We start from the raw sequence: 22,013 nt of genomic DNA, 5'->3' as shown, positions 1-22,013 counted from the left end.
GATTTCAATGTTTTTTGTTCCTTGTGTTCGATAAGAATAAGGATTTGAAATGATACAAATTCCTCTTCATTTTGTTGTGCTCAACGAAGGAACTGCCTAAGCATACTTTTTCGGGTCCAAACTTGTTTTTTCTTTCTAACCTTTTCCCCAATTAAGTAATATTGGTACGGTGGTGGTTCTCTTTGTGGCATTTCCCTTCCTCTACAGGGCACTTTGCTTGAAAATCAAGGCGTAGCAATAAAAAGGCTATCAAAGAAGTCAGGGCAAGGACATCAGGAGTTTTTGAATGAGTTGGAGCTCATAGCCAAGCTTCAGCATACCATTCTTGTTAGGCTCTTTGGTTGTTGTGTCGAAGAGAAGGAACTGCTATTGATCTATGAGTACATGCCCAATCGGAGTTTGGACAGACTTTTGTTTGGTATATCCTCATCATTTCTAAGATTTGTATCTTTGATATTGTTGATTTCAGGGATGTCAACTTTGATTAGGTTTGTCCATTGAAAAAACACTAGCTCATTTTCCTTCATGGTTTGTCCAATCAGATCCATTTGAAAAATCATAATTAGATTGGGGAAAGCATTTTCGAATTATAAAAGGTATCGCTTAAGGAGTATTTTACATTCACAAGTGCTCTAGACCGAATATCATTCACATGGACCTAAAAGCAAGTAATGTTCTTTTGGATGGCTCGATGAACCCCAAAATATCAGACTTTGGAATGGCGAAGATTATAGAGATAAATTAGACCAAAGCAAACACCAATAGGGTTGTTGGCACATAGTAAGTTTGTATGGCACATGTTTTCAATCATCTAAACCTTACACAATCACTACTTTAGTACTTTTTCTTATTGTACCATTAATTGATGCAGCGGCTATATGTCACCCGAGTATGCAAGATATGGCAATTTCTCTGAGAAACTGGATGTATTTAGTTTCAGAGTGATATTGCTAGAGATTGTAAGTGGAAAGAAGAATGCTGCTTTTTATAGCTTTGAACATTCACCAACTCTTGCTGGATGGGTAAGTACTAAACAAACATTCCAACTTATGATCATTCAGTTTTTAAGCCTTGCAATTGCAAATGATGGTAAATTCAACATTTTAATTAGGCATGGGAGTTGTGGAAAGAAGGAAGAAGAATGAAGGTGATTGATGAATCAGTAAGGGAAACATGCCGGCCGGATGAATCTTTGAGGTACATCCATGTAGGGTTTTTGTGTGTTCAAGAAGCTCCAGCTGATCAACCAACAATGTCTTCGGTGATTCATATGTTGTAGAGTAATGAAGTTACATCTCTTCCACCTTCCAAAGAACTTGCCTTTTCAACACACAGGAATTCCAGTTTTGTTCCCTCTTCTCAAACACGTACAAGTTTTTCCCACAACACAGTCACCATGAATTTGCCAGAAGGTCGATAGGGGTTGGAAGAGTAGTGACTGGCTAGAAGATGAGAAAATAGTGGATTAAATTAGAAAGAAAAAAAAAACCCGATGACTATAAGTTTTATACAAACAATTCAAGGGCTCAATTGGAGAGAGATAAAACCTCTCATGTGAGGCCGAGTCTTTTAGACACATATATACAAAATGGATATTTAGTATTCTTTTCGCATTTTAACACATTACAGGAACTGTTTGTGTGGTTTATGGTTTATTCCCATCCAAACTAAACTTAATATCACAAGTTTTTTTTATTATTGTTCAGCTACAGATATAGACGTAACTATATCATGAAACGACAAGTACACTAAACTAAAAGAAAAAACAGGGAATTTTCTTACGTCTCCCAATTTTCAAAAAACAAGTACACTAGTCTAAAAACTAACTGGTGTAGAACAAAGAATTTCCCATTAGAATATTCATAGTTCACAAAGACATGGTTAGTGTGACCAAAGCAAAGGATAGTATACTACGTATCACTATATAAATTATGAGATATATGTGTTAAAAAGTTAATAACTTAAAAAATAAAATTTTCAACCACTTATATAAAGACACATGACGTACCACCCGTGTTCAAAATTTCTCGTGGCAACTACTTATCAATATTAAATATCAAGTATATCAAGTATATCAAGATTTGAATGTGAAGGTTAAGTTGTAGACGTATAAATATATGAATTTACCCTTACCCTTCAATAGTTGACTTTGAATGCATACAGTATAGTTTAAATTCTACTTTTTCTTCTAATTTTTTTGTGTAGCCATGGATACCAAACCAATCTCGTTGTTCGAGTTCTCCATTATTTTATTATATGTATTTATTTCTCAACACCATCAACGAAAACAATTCTCTGACCAATGATCAAACCATTGTTTCTTCAAGTGGGGTCTTCGAGCTAGGTTTCTTCAAACCAGGTCAGTTTTCAAACTACTGTATAGACATATGGTACTCCAAGCATGTAGTATCTGAGAGGACTATTATTTAGGTAGCAAATAGGGATATACATGTCTCCGATATAACCATTTTTCTGAGAAATTAGATGTATTCAGCTTCAAATTGTTGTTATTAGAGATTATAAGTGGAAAGAAGAATGCTACTTTTTATCGATTTCAATATTCAACAACTCTTGCGGGATGGGTAAGTATTAAAAACTATTTTAACTTATTCTCATTCTTTGTTTAACTCTTGCAAATTTATGAGTAAATCTATATATATTAAATTTTAATTCGGCATGGGAGTTGTGGAAAGAAGGAAAAAGATCGGAGGTGATTGATGGATCAATAGGGGAAATATGTTGGCATGATAAGGCTCGGAGGTGTATCCATGTAGGGTTTTTGTGCGTTCAAGAAGCACCAGATGATCGACTAACAATGTATTCGGTAGTTCATATGTTGTAGGGAAATGAAGCTACACTTCCTCCACTCTCCAAAGAATCTGTGTTTTTGACACATAGGAATCTCGGTGCTGTTGATTCTTCTCTTTGAACACCTACCAATTTTTCCCATAATTTAGTCACCATGAGTTTGCCAGAAGGTCGATAGGGGTTGCATGAGCAATGACTGGAAAGCAAATAAGAAAATAATATAGTAAATTAGAGCTAAACGCCTCAACAAACTATAAGTTTTATTCAAACGCTTCAAGCGTTCATTTTTAGGAAAGATTCAAGCCGTATCTGGAGAGGTCAAAGCACCTTTCTGGCACATGTCAAGCTGTATTTGAAGAGGTCAAAGCACATTCTGGCACATGTAGATTATTATCCCTTCTAGCTAGGTTCACTGTTGTGGCATAATGAGTGTTTGCATTTGCTTATGCGATTTGTTTACTATCACAATGTCGAACTTACTACAGTAATATCTTGTTCTATCAATTCTTTTGAATGTGCGAAATGTTGAGCTTATTGCAGCAAATATGTAGATTGTTTTTTGGTAAGTACAATATCAACACAGTGTCACAGAATTATAGGATACAATGTCTCTATAAGTCTTCCCGTCCTCTGGAAATGATGAACAATCGTGACTTGCCACTAGTTGTCTTTCTTTTTAAAAAGAATTCCCTTCATACCACCAAGGTTAAGAAAAGACACAATATCACAAACTCACATGATACAATTTGATTAGTATGAGGGACAAATCTCACGATGTGAATAGTTACCCAACCGACTGTGTTTTGCCGGTGGACTGGCTACTCACGTCCTACAAAAGTTATACATCATCAGAGAAAACCCTACTTGATTAGATGGTAAAAGCATTACAAATTAATTTACAACCTTGTCTTCGATTGTTGGCCAAGGTACACGTGTCCTAATTTCCCAGTTTGACAAGTCAACCTTGGACCCCAAAAAATAGTGTGTGTCCGTCTAACCTTAGACCTTGGACCTTCACTCACATACCCGGCCATTAGAAACTGTCACACCCCAAGTGTTCGAATTCTTCTAAATCCAAAAATAATATATTGTTGTAATTTTCTAACCTTTTCTTTCTCAGAAAGAATCAGAAACAATTTGAGTTTCAGAATGTGGGACATTCTTTCTTTGAGACAACCTCGAGGTTTTTCCATCAACGTTCCTCTCTATCTAAGATTCTTGTTGTTGTAACTGTGAGGTATTTGGTCAGTTATGAAGTCCGTTCTTTATTTTTAAAAACAATCGATTGTCAATATTGGTACATTTTTCAGAATAATGATATGTATTCATTCTTTAACAAAGAACAGACGTCATGCACATGAAATTTCTCCCTTTAACACGCATGTTTATACAAGCTTGCATAGTTTTTGTTTAGTTTTCTTTTGCAAGGATTTATGTATTTATTTATTTATATCATTTTTGCCGATTATATATAGTACACATAACATCTTTGGCATTTTATGCTTAATGAAACTCTGCATATCATGATTTCTTCTGACTTGCATTGCATATATTTTGTGTTGAGCAATATGCTCATTTCTTGAAGGTAACTTAAACTTATTCTTCCTCCCATGTCCAAAAAGTATTTTACAGGATGAAGAAATAGTAAGTATTAATGTTGGGTTTGAGCTTTTGATTTGCAGGGAATAGAAGACGTTGTAAGGATCCAACAGACTGTGATTGACTATTTCGAAAAGGCAAGTCTTCCTAGCGCAAGCGAAGAAGAGAAGAAGAAACTTCTGAGTTTTGTATGTGTTGGCGGCGGTCCAGCTAGTGTAGAGTTTGCTGCAGAGCTTCATGACTTTGTAAAAGAGGATTTAGCCAAATTATACCTTTCAGTTACAGGATACGTAAAAATTACTGTGATCGAGGCAAACGATCATATTTTAAACAGGTAAGGCATGCATACAAGTTTCTGTATTAGGGTTTTACATGTTTAAATATGCTAATTTAATTTTTACACACTTGGTTAATTTGGTGTTGCAGGTTTGACAAGAGAATTACTTCATTTGCTGAAGGGAAGTTCTTCCAAGATGGAATTGATGTAAAAACAAGTTCACTGGTCGTAAAATTAACTGATAAGGAAGTGGCCGCTAAAGATAGAGAAACAGGAAAAGTTTCAAATATAACTTATGGGATGGTTCTCTGGCAACTGGTATCGGGCCACGCCCTGAGATTATCAATTTTATGAAGCAGATTGGTCAAGTTTGATACTAACTTGTGCTTGTTTCCAATTGTAGTCGAGAGCTTAACTTTGGATTTGACGCTTCAATTGATCAAATTTTGTAATTGTTTGCACAAAACAGACCAATCGACGTGTTTTGGCTACAGATGAATGGCTGAGGGTGGAAGGATGTGACGGGGTGTATGCTTTAGGTGATTGTGCAACAGTAAATCAACGCCAAGTCATGATATCTGTTTAATGTTTTTCTGCTTATGCCATGCATTGCAGTATGGTTGAAAATGTTGATGCATGCATTGTTGTATGGTAGAATTTGCCGATTCCATGTATGATATTTTGTTGTCATTGCATACCGATTTGTTGTCAGGATGATATTGTTTCGATATTCCGAAGGGCAAATAAGGACAACTTTGGTACATTAAGTCTAGAGGAATTTCAAGAAGTCTTGGAGGACCTCATGGTAATGTATCCTCAGCTGAGCCTTCATTTGAAGAGCAAGCATATGAGGAATATTGATGAGTTGCTGGAAAATAGTTGGAAAAACCCGAAAGATGAAATTGATATTGAAACATTTAAAGGAGCTATTTCCCAAGCAGAGTTTGCGGATGAAAAATCTTTCGGCAACTGCCCAGGTTAACTCATTATATTCACTTCTTTTTTTCCATCACATCTCCTTATCCTCTAACTCAAATTCCATTTCTTTAACTATTTTTGTTTTCGAAATTCTAATAATTTAGGTAGCTGCTCAACAAGGTGCCTACCTTGCCAATTGTTTCAATTGTATGGAAGAATGTGAGAAGTACCCTGAAGGTCCCCTCAAGTTCAGGGATGTTGGACGCCACCGCTTTCAACCCTTCAGGTGAAATTCTATCACCAATCCATCATACAACCGACTTTAATGTCATGCTTAGTTACAATGCTATGCTAGTAGGCTTGTTGGCCTAAATTTTTTATTACTTGAAGGTACAAACACTTTGGGATGTTTGCCCCATTGGGAGGAGAACAAACTGCAGCTCATCTTCCAGGAGACTTAGTCTTAATTGGCCACAGCACTCAGTGGTTCTGGTACTCAGTATATACTAGGTAAATATCTGATACACATTTGCTTTCACTCAGCTTAAATCCGGCATTAGCATATCGGTTTCTGCTGAAAATTCTCGGAATATTTGCAGCAAGCTAGTGAGTTGGTGCACAAGGGTGTTGGTGGTTTTGGACTGGGGAAGGCGATCTATTTTCAGAAGGAACTCCAGTCGGATTTGAGAACCGATGGGAGCACATATATCATCACACTGGAACCGTGTTTCCACCATTTGTCTTGCAATATATTAGGCAGAGCATTGGTTCCCTTTATTTCTTACTGTCAAACTTGTAACCGGATTGAAGTTATGATATTTGTACTACATATATGCAAATAACTCATTTGTACTTTGTATAGTAGTTGTTTGTATGAACCAAGCCAAGACTGGAAACCTACAGTCTAAAGCTTAAGGAGCTAAGAGCTCAAATGTTTAACAACTTTTACTCCTTGCACTCGATGTCCTAGATTCGATTTTCTCTTCTTCAATATTTGATTGTATTGAAAGAAAAACTTTATAAATGATAGCTAAAAACATAACCTATGTCAACGAAAGAGATCAAAGTTGAAAATAAATAGAAGTCAACTTTTCTCAACCCGTCTCCTTTTTATAAAGATATAACGTCTTATTTTGAAGTTCTTCTGTTCAAAAACCAAACTAGGGACAATGAGAAAGAGGGTGGGATCAATGAATGGGTAAGTGTGGGCCTAAAAACCAAGTGATAAGGTACGTGTGACTTTTTGTGTCTTGCCGTATAGTACAAGTGAACCGGGTGCCAGACTTTAGAATTTCTCCCTATCAAGAGCAGGGAAAATGATTATATACAACAAAAGAGTAAATTGTAGCATTGGTTCCTTAACTAAAAATCCATTACCATCGGTCCCTCAACTAAAAATCTATTAGCATTGGTCTCTCAACTCATCAAAACATGCAGCTATAGTCCTTCAACTAAAAATTCATTACCATTGGTCCCTCAACTTTAATCCAACTGGATAAATGGTCCCTTAACCTTAACCCAATTGGAGCAATGGTTCTTCAACTTTAATCTAACTGTAGCAATGGTTCTTCCAACATAACTCATTTTGACAAAATTTTGACGAAATTGATGAAAATGACCATAGCTACATATGGATGAGTTGGGGGACCTCAATTGTAGCAACGATCATTCCAACATAACTTACTTAGACAAAATTCTAACGAAGTTGACGAAAAGGACCATAGCTACACATTTTGATGAGTTGAGAGACCAATAATAATATATTTTTAGTTGAGCGACCATTGCTCCAATTTAATTAAATTGAACGACCATTGCTACAGTAAACTGGGCCAAAAAGAAAGAAGTGAAAAAAATACCAAGAGAGAAGTAAAAAACAAGCGTGTCGGCTTGTTTAAAGCACTTCATTTAACACCCGCGCAGCAGCCGCGCCTCAACATTCTTAATGTTCTTCTCCCAGGTCCAGTGACTGACGAATGTGGCATTTCATCAAACACCTTACCTGCACTTCCGAACCCCCACCCCATCCGCTAAGAATATCCAGAGCATGCTATCTTCTTCCTCAAGGTACTTGCGATGCTACATAGCAGCAGCAGCAGCAGCATCAGAATCACAACCCCACGCCATTCTCCACCTCAGTCGATCCGCCATTGTTTTCCACCGCAACCAGATTCATCAGCTGCTCTCGGACCTCTTCTTCCCCAAAGCAAGAAGCTACCCTGAATCAAATTCTTTCCTCCGTACAAAACGCCGCCACATTACTCGAATCCTTGTACGAAAACCGCCTTTTCCTCAGCCCCAAATCGTTCAACCGCGTGCTGGTTGCAGCCGCAGCCGAAAGCAGCGCCCTTTCCTTCCTATCCCAGCTTCTTCAGCTCGCAATCGCATCTTCTCAACCTTTAAATTCTGCTTGTTTTCTCACTGTCGCCAAAGCTTTAGCAAAGTCGGATGATTGCGCGGAGCTGCTCAAATTAACCAAGCAGGTAATGGAGCTCACCTCTCCCAGCATGACAGTCATAAACAGGATTATCTTGCTTTCGGCGAATGCGGAGAGACTGAGAAGGCGCTTCTGATCTTTTCCCAGATGAAAACTCTTGATTTCGTGCCTGATTTGTACACCCACAACACTGTTTTAGAGATTTTAGGATGTGCCGGTCGGGTTGATGAAATGCTGGGTCAGTTCGGGTCTATGAGAGAGGCCGGCATTGCCCCTGATGTGGTTTCTTACAATACGGTGTTGAACAATTTGAGGAAGCTTGGGAAATTCGATGTGTACTTGTTTTACTACAAGGAAATGGGTGAAAATGGTGTGGAGGCAGATTTGCTTACTTATACTGCAGTGATTGAGAGCCTGGGAAGATCAGGAAATGTTGAGGAGGCATTGAGATTCTTGATGAGATGAAGGCGAGGCAGATTCGTCCTTCCCTGTATGTTTATCGGTCGCTGGTCACGAACCTGAAGAAGATGGGGAAGGTGGACTTGGCATTGAGTTTAACAGAGGAGATGAATTCGTGTGATTCGGAGCTTGCTGGTCCAATGGATTTCAAACGTAATAAACGATTGTAAGTAGTTAGAAGCTGGAGATACCTTTTGGTTTTCAATTTGTAGGTTCTTGTTATTTCCACTGATGTAGTTGTATAGTGATTTAAATGTGCTATTCACTTTCTTTGCTCAGTTTTGAAATGATTTGTATCAAACATGATTCGAATTCAACAGTTTTCTTCGAATCACCACCATCCATTTTTTTTTGGTGAAGTGAGTGGATGTTGTAGGTGAAATAACTGTGTGATGTTGGTGAAGTGAGTGTGTGAGGTTGGTGAAGTAAGTGGAAGTTGTAGGTGAAATGAGTGTGTGATGTAGGTGAAATGAATAAAGGTTATAATTTTAATACATTGATCAACATTTATTTCACTAAAATTTCAATGTCTACACTTGGATTTCATTGAGTGGTTCGATATGCATTGTACTCTGCAATTTCGTTGAGTGGTCTGGAATTGTATTCACTCAGATTCCGTTGAGAGGTTTGGAATCCCTTCTACTCCGTGATTCCGTTTAGTGGTCCGGAATCATATCCTGGTTTGGATTCCGTTGAGTGGTCCGGAATCTCCTTTGGTGTTTTGGTTCCGTTGAATGGTCCAGAACCCGATGTTGATGGATTTCGTTGAGTGGTCCGAAATCGCATCATTTGACTTGTTGGTTCCTTGGATTTGATTTCAGCTTCAGAGATGTAGGCTTCAGCCGAACTGTGTTGCTCTACCCCTACATTTCGATGTACGATATGTGTTAATGATTGATGTGATTGTGGAATGATGTTTGTTGTGATTGTTGTCATTATGATTAGACTTGTTGACCAATATGGCTAGAGGTTATGTTGTGCTTCGTCGAATGTTCCTTGTGATGTTGCATGCCTGTTGTGTGGTATTATGTTGAGACATAGTGATTTATGTGATGATTGTTCAAGTGTAGTGAATGACGAATTACAAATGGCTTGATTCCTATTTAGAGCACGTAGGCAGTCTAACAAGGAGGTTAGATGCAGCTATAAAGTATACGAAAAATTATTATGTATTTTGATCTCGAGTTGTGCTTTGCCCATATCCCAGAGGTGGGGTAGTTTGAGATACAGGTATTTGGTGACGTTATGTGTCGATCCTGGACGTATGTCAAGATCGGGGTGTGATATCACACATGGAACAACCTACTCTGACATCATGATAAACCTTATAGGCCCATTACAGTCCACCACCAATATTGTCCTCACTTAGCGACATACTGCTAGGTGCGTGATTTTACCACAAAAACCTCTGTGATACACCATATATTACTTGTATATATACTTTTTTGAGATCCTATTCTCCAACACGTTTTCTCATGAGTGACCCTACACGGGGTCACACGGGAAACCAATTCCCACATAGAGAATTGATCAAGTCCTTGTACCAGTTTACGCAAATTATCGAGAGTCCGATCAACATTCATTCACTAAAGCCAACACAACTTTTTGAAGGCTCAGTTATTCAATATCCTTAAACTAAGATAGGCAAATTCAAATTGAGTAAATTAAGCCCAAAAAGAGTTTAAAAATAGTCTGTTAAGTTGTGGGTTAGTTGAAGAAATTCATGATTGGTAAAGTGGCCCCAAGACAACAAGAATTCGGGAATGAGTTTTGTACTATTTCTTTCACCTTATGCCCTGTTTGTCTTGATTATATTCGTTAATTCTCCATTAATTTATTAATTCATTGACTTTATTGATAAACTTAAGGGTATGGCTTAGTTCAGTTTTCCTCCCTTGAGCATGGGCTTTTTCTAAACATTATTTTTTAATTAGAATTAAACTTTTAGACGTTCCGTAGTTTGCACAAACACGGTTTGGGAAGAGAAGTAGTTTCTACAAAAAAAAATTTAAGCTTTTCACATACCTCTTTATTTTAAATCACTAGATTGAATTAATTAAATGGAGTCAATGGTCAAAATTAAACAAAAATGTGTAAAAGACTAAATAGAATATGTTTATCATTTTCCATTATACAAATGGCATACCCATCAAGAAAATCGTGGGTCCCTTTTATGCCATGTCAGTAAATTTGAAAGGTTTTTTATGAACTTTACGGTGGATGGTAAAAATGTTCGGAATAAGGTATAATTGGCCACCTTTTCCAACACCAGAAACCTAAGTGCATAACACAAGTTTTGCATCATGAAATTTTCTACATGGTCTGAAGTATAAGATACTTTAGATCTTTGTTTAAAAATACAAAAATTAGGATTCAACGGTTAACAAACTCGAAATATCTCATATTTTGAAGCACCATAAATTTTTTGTTGGATCATAAAAGTAAGATAACTTAACAATGACCAGTAGTGAACATTGAAAAGTCCAAAGCTCAATAGCGCGATAAAACAGCAAAGGCTTCTTTGCACATCCCGTATCAACCAACAATGGTTGATAGTTGATAGTTGATACGGGGGAATAAGTTTTCCAAAAAGAAAAGGATCGATTAACTGATCACGAGCACATTAGGTCAGGCAAACACACTTAAATCCATGAACAGAGCTCGAATACTATTTTGCAGGTACGTTTAAACAGTTAAACAAAAGGCGCTAGTGTTTGCAACGTGCACAACATCGGTCTGATAAGAGTAAAGTTCTCTCTCTGGCAGCTTGAATTACTTGCGTTTTGATTTCGTGGAGGACCTTTTTCTTTCAAGTTTTTTCTGAGTAGCCTCAAATTCTTCTTCCGTGGGTTCTGAAGAAGCAGTGTTCCCCCCGTATCTGGAAACTAGAGAAGAAAACATCGAATCAAACTGGTTTTTCCTCTCACTGCGGCGCTGAGATATGATTGCATACAGATCTTCTGTCTGTTTCTTTGCCCTGTAAACGATTAGATTTAAGCATAAACCTTTTCCGTTTCTAGGTTGAGCTAAAACTAAGTATAAGCAATTAAATAAACTTGTCGAGAAGTACTCACTTGGTCTTTCTCCTTAAAGGGCTGGTAGGAGGTTTTGTTTCAGATACCTTCTTTGCCCATTTCATGTAGGCTTTGGTTGATTTCAGTTCTCCTGTTAAGAGACAGATACGGCAAGGGTCCGCGTGAGCAACATACGAGGTTACTAAAAACACCCTCAATTGCGGGACATTTCAGTACGACAAGAATGCATTAATGATTTCTGTTACCTAAATATAAAGGTTTATTCGTCAATAACAGTCATTGACATGAAATGAGAGAGAACTGACTATGATGGTTTCAACATGTTCAACAACCAATGTGAAAGAGTGATTTAAGAGTACGAGTAATTAGAAAACATAAGATGGCATGTGAATTGAAAGAAATTACTCTAGATAATTAGAACAAGGCTCTAATAATGTTGTATAGAGGATCATTTGTTGAACCCAAAAACCTTAAGCAGTGTCAAAAGAAAGAATCAAGCAACTGATAAGGCCCCTCTAACTCTAAGAAGCGAACTAGGGCCATCTGATTAACATTCATAGTGAATCTTATCACTTATGGTTGTATTTTAGATATCTTTAAGAACCAAGTGGCCATGGTTTGCAAGCCAGGCCTGAGCTCAGAAAAAGATTATTCCTAGTAATATTGACACTTCAATTTGTGGTAGGACTGGAATTTTTTCTCTTTTTCTTAAAGACAAAGAGGCAAAGACTTCATTTGGATATAAGGATTCAAAAGAATGGTTCATATTTGTTATAACGCAAAGATATAATCCACGAAATGGCCAGATATAATGTAATAACTGAATCTGAAATGACTATGTCCAATGAATCATTTGAAATCCTTGTAATCCTTCAATCACATAAATATAAACATTATATTCAAACACCTAAAATAAAATATGAACCAAAATCCCAGAAATTCACTATGAAACTGGAGCTTAATAAACATAACACACCTGCAGCTATTGCCTCATCAAGAATATCCTTGAAGCGGTGTGAATCGAGTTTAGGATCAGAACATATCATCGAACAGAATAGTCTGCAAGGGAATGAACTGTAAGTATCAAACAGAAACAGCTAACCAAATGACAAAAAGGATAAACGCAGTGATAAATAAAGCTAATACCTGTTCATATTCCCCTTGCACTGGCTATACAGATCAATCAAATCTTTCTTCTCGGAATCAGATCCCCTGTAGTTTGCTTCAAACTCTTCGATATCAGCTTCAGTGACCTGCAATGGATGTGCATGTTGTCAGCAATATGCCGAAAGTACAAACGACACTGTGTTATATCAAGACAGCATAAAAAGATGAAAACATCATGACCTTTTTATATATGACCCGGAAATATTCATGCAGATTCTGAACAACATCACCAGTAAGGTCCTGCTCATGACAATGAAACCAAAATAAGCACCACTTGAACAAAGCCAACATTTGATTTCCCGAAGTATCTAAAACCCTCCAATTTGATCTTCCAAAGCAGTTGCGCAAGTACGAAGATTACAATTATTCTAGTCGAGGAACATCCACCCCGAAATTTCTACTTGTCATTTCTAGTACAGAATCCTACTTATCACACTAAACAGCAGTATGCATTAAAGTGAATGAATCAAAAAGCAAAGAAAATAACATCAGATACTCACATCATCATCAAGGCAACCCGTCTCGTCATAGAGTGCTCGTTTCTCCTCATCCCCGAGAATCGATATCACCTTTTGCAATTGCTGAAACTTTTCTTTAGCTTCCTACACGAACAATACCAGAAATTTACACTCACAGAAACACCACAATTCACAGAAAACCCCTAAATTATATCAAACTTTCTCACCTCATCACCGGGATTCTTATCCGGATGCAATCGCAATGCTAATTTATGATAGGCTTTCTTTATTTCCTGCTGAGTAGCGCTTCTCTCCACGCCAAGAACCTACGAAACAAATACAAAACCTAATCCGTCAAAAACCCCAATTTCCCAAATTAGGGCAAAAAACACTCTACAAATCAAATTTTCCATCTTTCCGTTCGAAATCAAACGCTAATCGAATCGCATCAAGAAAATTTTGAATTTTGAACGGATTTTACGCACCTCATAGAGGCTCTTCTCGTTGGTGGAAGTCGAGGGGTTGCGATCTTCGTCGCTCCGTTCGTGCTCTTCTTCTTCGTCTTCGACTTGTGGTGGTGGTTGCTGCTTCTGCTCAGAAACCCTAGCTCTCTTTCTCTTCCCCATTTTTCTTCGAGTCGGTAGTTTTGAAATTTGGGAAAATGGTCTTGGTCGTGAGGGCTTGCATTTATATGTGAATTTTTAGAGCTTCGATTTGTTCCCGCCAATTAGCTCTCCAATTTACCATTTTCCCGCCACGGTGGCTTGGAGGGATTGCTTCGGTCGGGTTTACAGTTCGCTTTGCTAACTGGACCGGCCCCAGTGTCCTGGTTTGAACTTATACTCCGGTGGAGGATATGTACCACTAAACCAATTTCTTGGTTTAATTCCATGGACTAACCAATTTTCTTATTGTGTCTCATATATATTTCTCATTGTTTTTTCGTATTTTACAATTCACGATCTTCTCATATATATGCTACAAGCATTGGATATCAGTTCGGATTATTGCTTTTATTATTGCTTTTATTATGGATATCAGTTCGGATTATTGCTTTTACTACATACTATGAAAATGGAACCCTTCTCCTTCTCACTCTTCACAGTAGAGTCATCTGTGTGCAGGAGCGGAGTCATGAAGGGACCATAATGGTCCTAGGCCTACCCTGACATTTTTTTAACAGAGAAAAAAAACTAGAGTGATCCTTCTAATTACCAAAGATTTTTTTAGAGCATTAGGGCGTCACTAAAGGGAGAGAAAGGAAGTAGGCGAAAGAGCTAGTTCTACCAGAGTTTAAACCTTTTTCGCAGCGAAAGAGCTAGTTCTACCAGAGTTTAAACCTTTTTCGCATAGTGTTGGTGGTTGTTGACAGGCTTAAATTATGCTTCCATCCATGTGCGATTTTCATGTTCTCGTTAGCCTTTCTATTAGGTTCTTTTCTTCGCCAATTAACACAACTCCCATCTAGTCAGAGTGTACTGATGAAATGGAGTGGTAGTGAAAAATCAACACCATCATCACATAGCAAACAAACATCAAAATCGGACCAAAAATCTAGAGCAGCAAAGTAGTGGCTAAGATGATGACCAAATGATGGATGGGACGATAGTTAAGAAATGGATTCGCGAGCATTAAAGGGATTTGCGAGCATGTTGCAGTGATGATGTTGTTGGCAATGTTGTAGCGTTTTCTTTACATTTGTAAGAGGTCCCTCCTAACTCGAAATCCAAGTTCCGCCATTGTTTGTGTGTCAAGGTGGTTGGATGTGTTAGGCGTGAAGAACTAGCACGCTGTGAAGAGTGTACCCTGGGTGCCCTACCCTTTTACTTGTGACATTTCAATCCAATATATATCAAGGTGAATAGGTGATGGTTTCATAGGTTATGGGACTCTGTATTTTGACAATTGCTTATCATGAACTGTATGTTGTGCAGCCCTTTAAGCTATCATTCAACTTATACCTACTATTTGTTCAAGTTTATGAGTCGTTGCAGCCAATTTAATTGTATATTGGATTACCTCGAAAAGATTTTCCAAAATCTTACATTACAACAAGTAATTAAGTAGGTGACTTTTCTTTTTAATAAAGTGATACATTTATACTAAAGGGTTGTGAAATTAGGCTACATGACTCAATGCGCTAATTATGATAATTTGGTATTGAACTCGTCATATATAGTAGATGTGGTGGTGGCGACAATGGTCTTGATGCGCAAGGTAAGATGATGGTAATTGAGACGACAACCATGACGTCACTAGGCCGCGGACAACAATGTGGTCATGACAAAGTAGTGGAAAATAGGTGATGATAGTGGTCATGACAAGGTGATCATAAACATTTATGTTCTAAATCCTAAGGTCTTCCACAATAGTTTGGATAAGTGTGATACCTATATATAGGAATCAGACAACTTGAATTTGATATAACACTAATGCTACACTAGTGTGAGTTCAATATATTGATAACACACTCATGAGTTTAATGTATAGAACTCATGAATTTCATATATTGGTATCAAACTCAAATTTTCCATCTCACAATAGGAGTTTGATTTGTATATGAGTTCAATATATCTCTAATATTTGAAAGCCAGATGTCAAACTTGGTGTCTCAAGGCTTCACAAAAAATAATTGAACTATAAAACCCCTCAAACGAAAAAATTTAATTCACGTGATTTACTGTTAGGAATATAAATAAGGGATAGAAATGTCCAAATAAAAAAACAAAAGCAGAAAACACAATAAATAAAAAAATAAACTAAAAAGAAAAAAATAGAAACACGATCGCGAAGGAACCCACTTGCAGACTTAGCGGTTCGAGTTCACTTGATTGCTGGAAACTATATAACTGCTACATACGCGCCCATATAATTGCAAAAGAAAATAAAAACCTACCCAGTTGGGTAAGCCGTTTGATTCTCATGTTTGATTTTTTTGGTTTATTTGTCCATCTTTCAAAGTTTTCTCCATATATATGTTCTCGAATCCAAAGAGTCAATTCCTTGCTCTCTCCTTCTTCAATTTGATAGATGGGTTTTTCAATTTGATTCTCCACCCAAGACAAAGAGTAAAGAGAGAAGGCAAAGAGGGTCTGGCATTTGGGCGGCGACGGTTGAGTTGCTGCTGCTACTGCTACTACTGCTGCTCAAAAAATGGATTGCAACAATGACAAGTACATATAAATACCCCTTCTCCTTCTTTCTATCATTTTAGCTTCTGGGTACTTTCGGATGTGGGTTTTTGGCTTTCTGATTTACTTGGTGGTTCATTGTTTTGTACTTTTAGCATAATTTTTTGTACTGTATGGCTTAAAGCAAAATGCCCAAATGCGGATTGTCATATTCTGCTAATTTAGCTTAATATTTTATGTAGTTGAGTTGCTGCTTGAGTATCATTAAAGTAAGAAAATAGCAGTGCTATAGCGGAAGAAGAGGGAAGAGAAACAGTTGAGTCATCCTCTTCCTGACTTTGTTTTTAATTAACTTATTCTAATGTTCTTTTTTTCGTTCATGGGTAATTATAGTGGACGGAAATGCAAGGCAAAATTACACCTATTAGGATTTACAAAACTTGGGGCCTGATCCCAAGCTCAAAATATGACTGCTTTGAGTTCTTATAGTGATGCACCCTGTATAGTCTCTTGCTATCAATTCCTTTATTCATAGAATAAAGAAAATATGTCAGTGAGGCATAACACTTTGTCTAAGGGGTGTGATATCCACACACCTCATTTTACTTCTCACACACCTTTTTAATTTTCAACCGTCGGATCGGATGAATTGAAGAAGATCAACAGACAGAAATTATCAAGACTTGTGTGAGAAGTAAAATGGGGTGTGTCGATACCACACCCCTTTGTCTAATTGCGTGCTAATCAGTCAGACTTTCTACTGCAGAGTTCTAAATCCCTTGCTTATCCTATGAATCATTGACCTTCTCATTGTATGGATTTATACTTACAGAATGTGGAGGACAGTTTTAGATGGAGGAACCAAAGCTGTTCTGCAATATCTCAAGGACAAATTGAAATGACTAGAAGATTAGAGATGGATACATACATGAGGGAAATTGCAAAAAGTTACAGGTAGGTTCTTTTTGGTTGTTGATTTAAATACATGATCTCTTACCGTTGAGATTAATCAGTTTTGGATCATCTTACTTCCATTTCAATATGGCAGTTACTAAACACAATAGGTTTCACTTTCACTATCATTTCATGTGTGGTTTGCTGTTTAACTCTTATTTCCAGACTAAGGGTGCCAAATTCTGAATGATGGAGAGAGCCACTATGGTGCTAATCTCTACTACCGACCTTGAGATTAAGTTCTCCTACTGCCCATACACACATGGTGTAAAGCTCAAACTACGTGCTCATTACTCTGCTTCAACCGCCAAAATCCTTGAGCATTCATCGCAAACGCTAAAAAATATCGGGCAAGTCTTTTAGGTTAAGTTGTATCAAAGACTCCATTAAGACCTAACCCAGATCTTCTAATTCGTAAACTCTAATTCAATAAGCAAGCGAAGCTGTTGAAATCTCAGAAATTGCACCTGAATTGGAACATTTGGTTCGTCTCTTTCCCCTAATTTTTTTGTTCGAATTTAATCGAAATTTCAATTCGCAAATAAATTTTATTATGTTTTTGAGAATTGGGGATTGCTTTAAGATTTGATGAAATCAGGTGTGACCAATTGTTGTGGTTAATTGTGCATGAAAGATGTGTTATAGGTAAGTGTCCCTGGATTGCTTTTCGGGTAAAGGAGCTTCTTGGATTCGAAGATAAGTTCTTATCAACTTTATCTATGGTCTTTTGGAAGGAAGGATTATTAGCTTTATATGTTTAGTGCTTTGTTCAATTGATATTTGTTATATTTTCTCTAACAATTTTTGTATCTCATGAAAACATGAAAATTAATTTTATCATTCCTTAAATATGGAAAATTATGGACATATAAAACCAATGCATGTATAACACGTATGAAATGTTTTTTTTTTTTTTTTTCACTAAAAATGTCTTTATGCATGCACAAATATGGAAGGGGAAAATTTCTGTATATCGTATTTAGCGCGCCGTGATGTAAGAAAGGTGTTTCGCACACGCAAAACGCATGCAGAAAGGCTAGTTAATATTAAACTCACTTTTCCAACCGACTATACAACGCTTCAACAACGTTCTCTTAATAGACACGGATTCAACCAAGTTGACCTCCTCGTAATCTAGATGAATTATTATCTAGATGAATTATTACAACGTTTGGTTTGTACAAAATAATTGTTCGATTATATGTCGAGTCCCAACCTAACGCAATCATGGGTCCAACCACCACAGCCCAGCCCAATGTTCAACTCCCCGAACAGTTGACAGTCGGAGTCGGACTCGTACAACATTGCAATGGGAACGCCGCAATAACGTCGGCGTCCAAAGGCGGTTACGTCATTACCACCGACTTAGTGGAAAGCGGTCGTTGGCAAAGAGGAAAGGTTATGATAAAGAGACCCCACACGAGAAGCCTCAAACCTAAAACCCAGCAAGCACTACCAATTATCTCTTCCTCTTTTTTTATTTTTTATTTATATTATATTTTTCGCCCTCCATTTATTTGTTTTCATTTTTCAATAATTATTTCAAAGCAATAATCTCCTCTATCAGGGTATGAGACTCATGGTCCCTTCCCCTCTATCTGTCTGCGTTTTTATTTTTATTTTTATTTCCATGTTTTTCTTTGATTTGGTTATTAATTTGTTGCTTTTTGAAATTTTTGAACGAGGAGCAGGAATCGCCTGGTTCGATTTTGGGACTTGGATCGGCCGAAACAAACAGGTTAGAGTTTGATTTTGGTCTTTGAAATGTATGAATTCTCGGATTGGATTGTATGGGTCAATTTGTTGTGCTTGTAAATGAAAGCTGGCGGGTTCCGTATAATTTTTCGGTTTTTTTGGTGAATTATGTGTGTAGGGGTTCAATCATCTGTAATTGAAAACATTTACGGTTGAAAGTTTGGATTTTTTTTTGTTGTCCGACTGCGATTGTTCGGGTTGTATCGGAGTATGGAAGATTGTGGCATGTGTAGAGGAACTTGTAGGAGTTTTATGGGTTTTGGTATAGGTTAGAACTGAGCTTGTTTAAATTCTATCGGATTTTGTTGAAGGTCCCGGCGTTATGCGGAAAATTTAGAACTTTTGTGGGCTTTCGGCATTTGTTAGAGTTAAGTGGTTTGAATTGTAAACGTTGGCCTGGATTGTTCAACGCAGGACATTCGATTTGTATAATTGATGTTTTACTGGAGTGGAAAATCTGAGATGTTTGGTGGAAGGAGATAAATAGCCCCCAATCATAAACAACTTGCATGATTCAATGTGTTTAAGTGCTTATGAGTTCTGTTTTCCTCTTTGGTTATTTGACACTTGTGGTGTGGCATTTCTAAATTGCTTATATGTATTCACTATGTTGGGCATTTGGTTATTTGGTATCTCCAAATTATATTATCTATCGTTATAGAATTTTGTCTCTCTTTTTGCATGTATGCTGCTGGTTTGGTATTTCTGCAGTTAGTGAATAGGCCATTTTGTTAAGGCTTCTTTGATGATATTTAAACGGAGTGGTTTTCTTGCTTTTTTTTTTTTTTTCTTTTTTTCCTCTTTTCTTGGTGCAGATAAGTAGAAAAGATGGAATCTCATGATGAAACTGGATGCCAAGCACCAGACCGCCCGATACTTTGTGTTAATAACTGTGGATTCTTTGGAAGGGTCGCAACAATGAACATGTGTTCCAAGTGTTACAAGGACACACTCTTAAAGCAGGACCAAGCTAATTTGGCTGCATCATCCATTGACAGCATTGTGAATGGCGGCAGCAGCAACATCATCATTGACCCAGTTGTCGCAAGTGTTGTCGATGTGCAAGCTGTACAAGTGGGGACCAGTGTTGTTTCAACAGAACCATCCAGTGACTCATCCTCAAGCATGAAAATTGAGCTGAAAGAAAAAAAGGGACCAAGCAAATGCACTACTTGCCGAAAGCGCGTTGGTTTAACTGGGTTCAATTGCAAATGTGGAAACACCTTCTGTGCAAGCCATCGTTATTCCGACAAGCATGACTGTCCTTTTGATTATAGGACTGCTGGTCAGGATGCTATTGCGAAAGCCAATCCTATTGTGAAGGCAGACAAACTTGATAAAATCTAGGAGTCACAAGATGAAGTGAAGATCTCTATAGTGAAGGCATATGGTTCTCTTTCTTGGCTTCTTTTCTTGCTAGGTCTCGTAATGGTAAAATTGCTTAAAGTCATGATAATGAGGACATCATTTAAGGGGAGTCTATTCCTTGTCTGTGAAATATTTCTTTGCTGGCTCCGTGTGTGTAAGTCTTTACTATTGTGGTTTGATGGACGTGTTTGGAGTTATTTTAGTGTGATGTATGCTTGGTATGCATTTCTTTATGGCAGTAAATGACAGTATGAAAATTTCAGCATTCAGTACAATTAGGCTATGCAATGCAATTAAAATTTCCTTAATTTGTTTGTTCTGCATTTAGATACTGTATATGTGTGCTCAGCCTAGTTTGAGATTAGAAAGGATAGTGTTAAAACACACTTATTATGCTTATATGGTAGGGGATTATTGAGTGGGTAAACAGTAATGAATTCTCGATTAGGACTTGTTTGGTTTCCTTTAGCTTCCCAATTTTCTTTATGGTAGTGTTTATGTACATGTTGCTTAGCCAACTCATTCATGCGTTGTTGCGTAACCAACTCACGCTATGGTTAGGTGATAATGATGAGTAGATGACTCGTAGTTTATGTTTTTCTTGAACATGATGAGTAGATGCCTGAGTTCTATCATGTCTTTGTGGTTAATTGATCATTTTCACATACTTATTGTACAAACTCTGTTCCATCATTTTGCAACTTTGAGAACTTTTGAGTACTTGGTTTATGTTGCAGCAGTTTTCGATTGTTACATTTCATCTCATCAGTGCATACTTGTTATTGATATTTGGGTCTGTTGGTGTAGCCAAGTCTTAAGGCTATCTGTTATGTGATTGCTAGGTGCAAGATTCACTTCGTTTGTTAGTTTTAATTTTCTTTCTATTTTATCATATAAGATGTTACGGTATTTTCGCTCACAAAAGAAGGGGTGAATATTTGAGGGCTTTGAACTTTTGGGATTTGAACTTAGAAGTGATGAATGACAGAACCGTGAGACGGACGTATATCACTTGGTCGGTATATATTAGTATTGGCTTACAGAAAGAAAAATGTGGTGGTCGTAGATATCGTCGGTCGGATGGTATGTTTATATGTGTTAGATATTTGAATTTAGTAAAGCTGCTACTCGGCTGGAGGTGGAGTTGTTCGGTTTCATGTGTGACTTCCTCTTTTACAAGAAACTGCCGAGTCAGCAGCGGGCTGGTTGGTTATATATTGATCAAAGGTTGAGCATGTTTGAAAATGGAATTCATTTAGTTATTTTGAGTTAGGAATTCGTAATTTCTATTTTGTTCCAGGTTCCTCTAGGCTATGTTTGGGTAAGATATTTCCAAGTCTGTAGGAATCGGGGCCAGTTGTTAACTAAGAAATTGATATCAAATGTAGGGGGCACTAGAAATGCTCTTCATGAGCATTACAAAGGTATATGCGGGAGGAAATTTTGGAATGTGTTAGTTGCAAACTCCTCTTACGTGCCTTTGTATTGCTCATAGAGGACATTCCTAATCTCCAATAACATTTTGTACTAGGCATGCGCACGGTTTGGTACCGGAGTGGTACCAAAACCGAACATGTAGCAAAATTTCGGTGCGGTATGAATGGTTGTACCGACTTATTACCAAACCTAACAGATTTGGTTCGGTTCGGT

At 37.4% G+C, this 22,013-nt stretch overlaps 2 protein-coding genes and 2 pseudogenes across 2 annotated transcripts; 3 read left to right on the top strand and 1 right to left on the bottom strand.

Annotated features, from left to right (window-relative positions):
* Positions 1-878: 878 nt before the first annotated feature.
* Positions 879-6,289, top strand: LOC137712130 (external alternative NAD(P)H-ubiquinone oxidoreductase B4, mitochondrial-like; annotated as a pseudogene).
* Positions 6,290-7,574: 1,285 nt separating this feature from the next.
* Positions 7,575-8,819, top strand: LOC137712129 (pentatricopeptide repeat-containing protein At1g11900-like; annotated as a pseudogene).
* A 2,257-nt stretch (positions 8,820-11,076) lies between these two features.
* On the bottom strand, positions 11,077-14,009 carry LOC137712485 (chaperone protein dnaJ 6-like). Its single transcript, XM_068451554.1, has 8 exons — positions 13,641-14,009; positions 13,383-13,481; positions 13,198-13,299; positions 12,878-12,937; positions 12,677-12,783; positions 12,507-12,589; positions 11,570-11,660; positions 11,077-11,472 (listed from the first exon to the last, which is right to left on the bottom strand). The coding sequence occupies exons 1-8, from the start codon at positions 13,779-13,781 to the stop codon at positions 11,268-11,270; spliced, it is 888 nt and encodes a 295-aa protein (XP_068307655.1). The 5' UTR covers positions 13,782-14,009; the 3' UTR covers positions 11,077-11,267.
* A 4,453-nt stretch (positions 14,010-18,462) lies between these two features.
* Positions 18,463-20,638, top strand: LOC137712486 (zinc finger A20 and AN1 domain-containing stress-associated protein 8-like). Its single transcript, XM_068451555.1, has 3 exons — positions 18,463-18,808; positions 18,932-18,978; positions 19,811-20,638. The coding sequence occupies exon 3, from the start codon at positions 19,824-19,826 to the stop codon at positions 20,340-20,342; it is 519 nt and encodes a 172-aa protein (XP_068307656.1). The 5' UTR covers positions 18,463-18,808; positions 18,932-18,978; positions 19,811-19,823; the 3' UTR covers positions 20,343-20,638.
* Positions 20,639-22,013: the final 1,375 nt, after the last annotated feature.

The sequence above is a fragment of the Pyrus communis genome, chromosome 13, assembly GCF_963583255.1.
Source record: "Pyrus communis chromosome 13, drPyrComm1.1, whole genome shotgun sequence".
NCBI classification, from domain to species: Eukaryota; Viridiplantae; Streptophyta; class Magnoliopsida; order Rosales; family Rosaceae; genus Pyrus; species Pyrus communis.
Note: the sequence above shows the minus strand (reverse complement) of the source record. Positions and strands in the feature narration are given on the sequence as shown.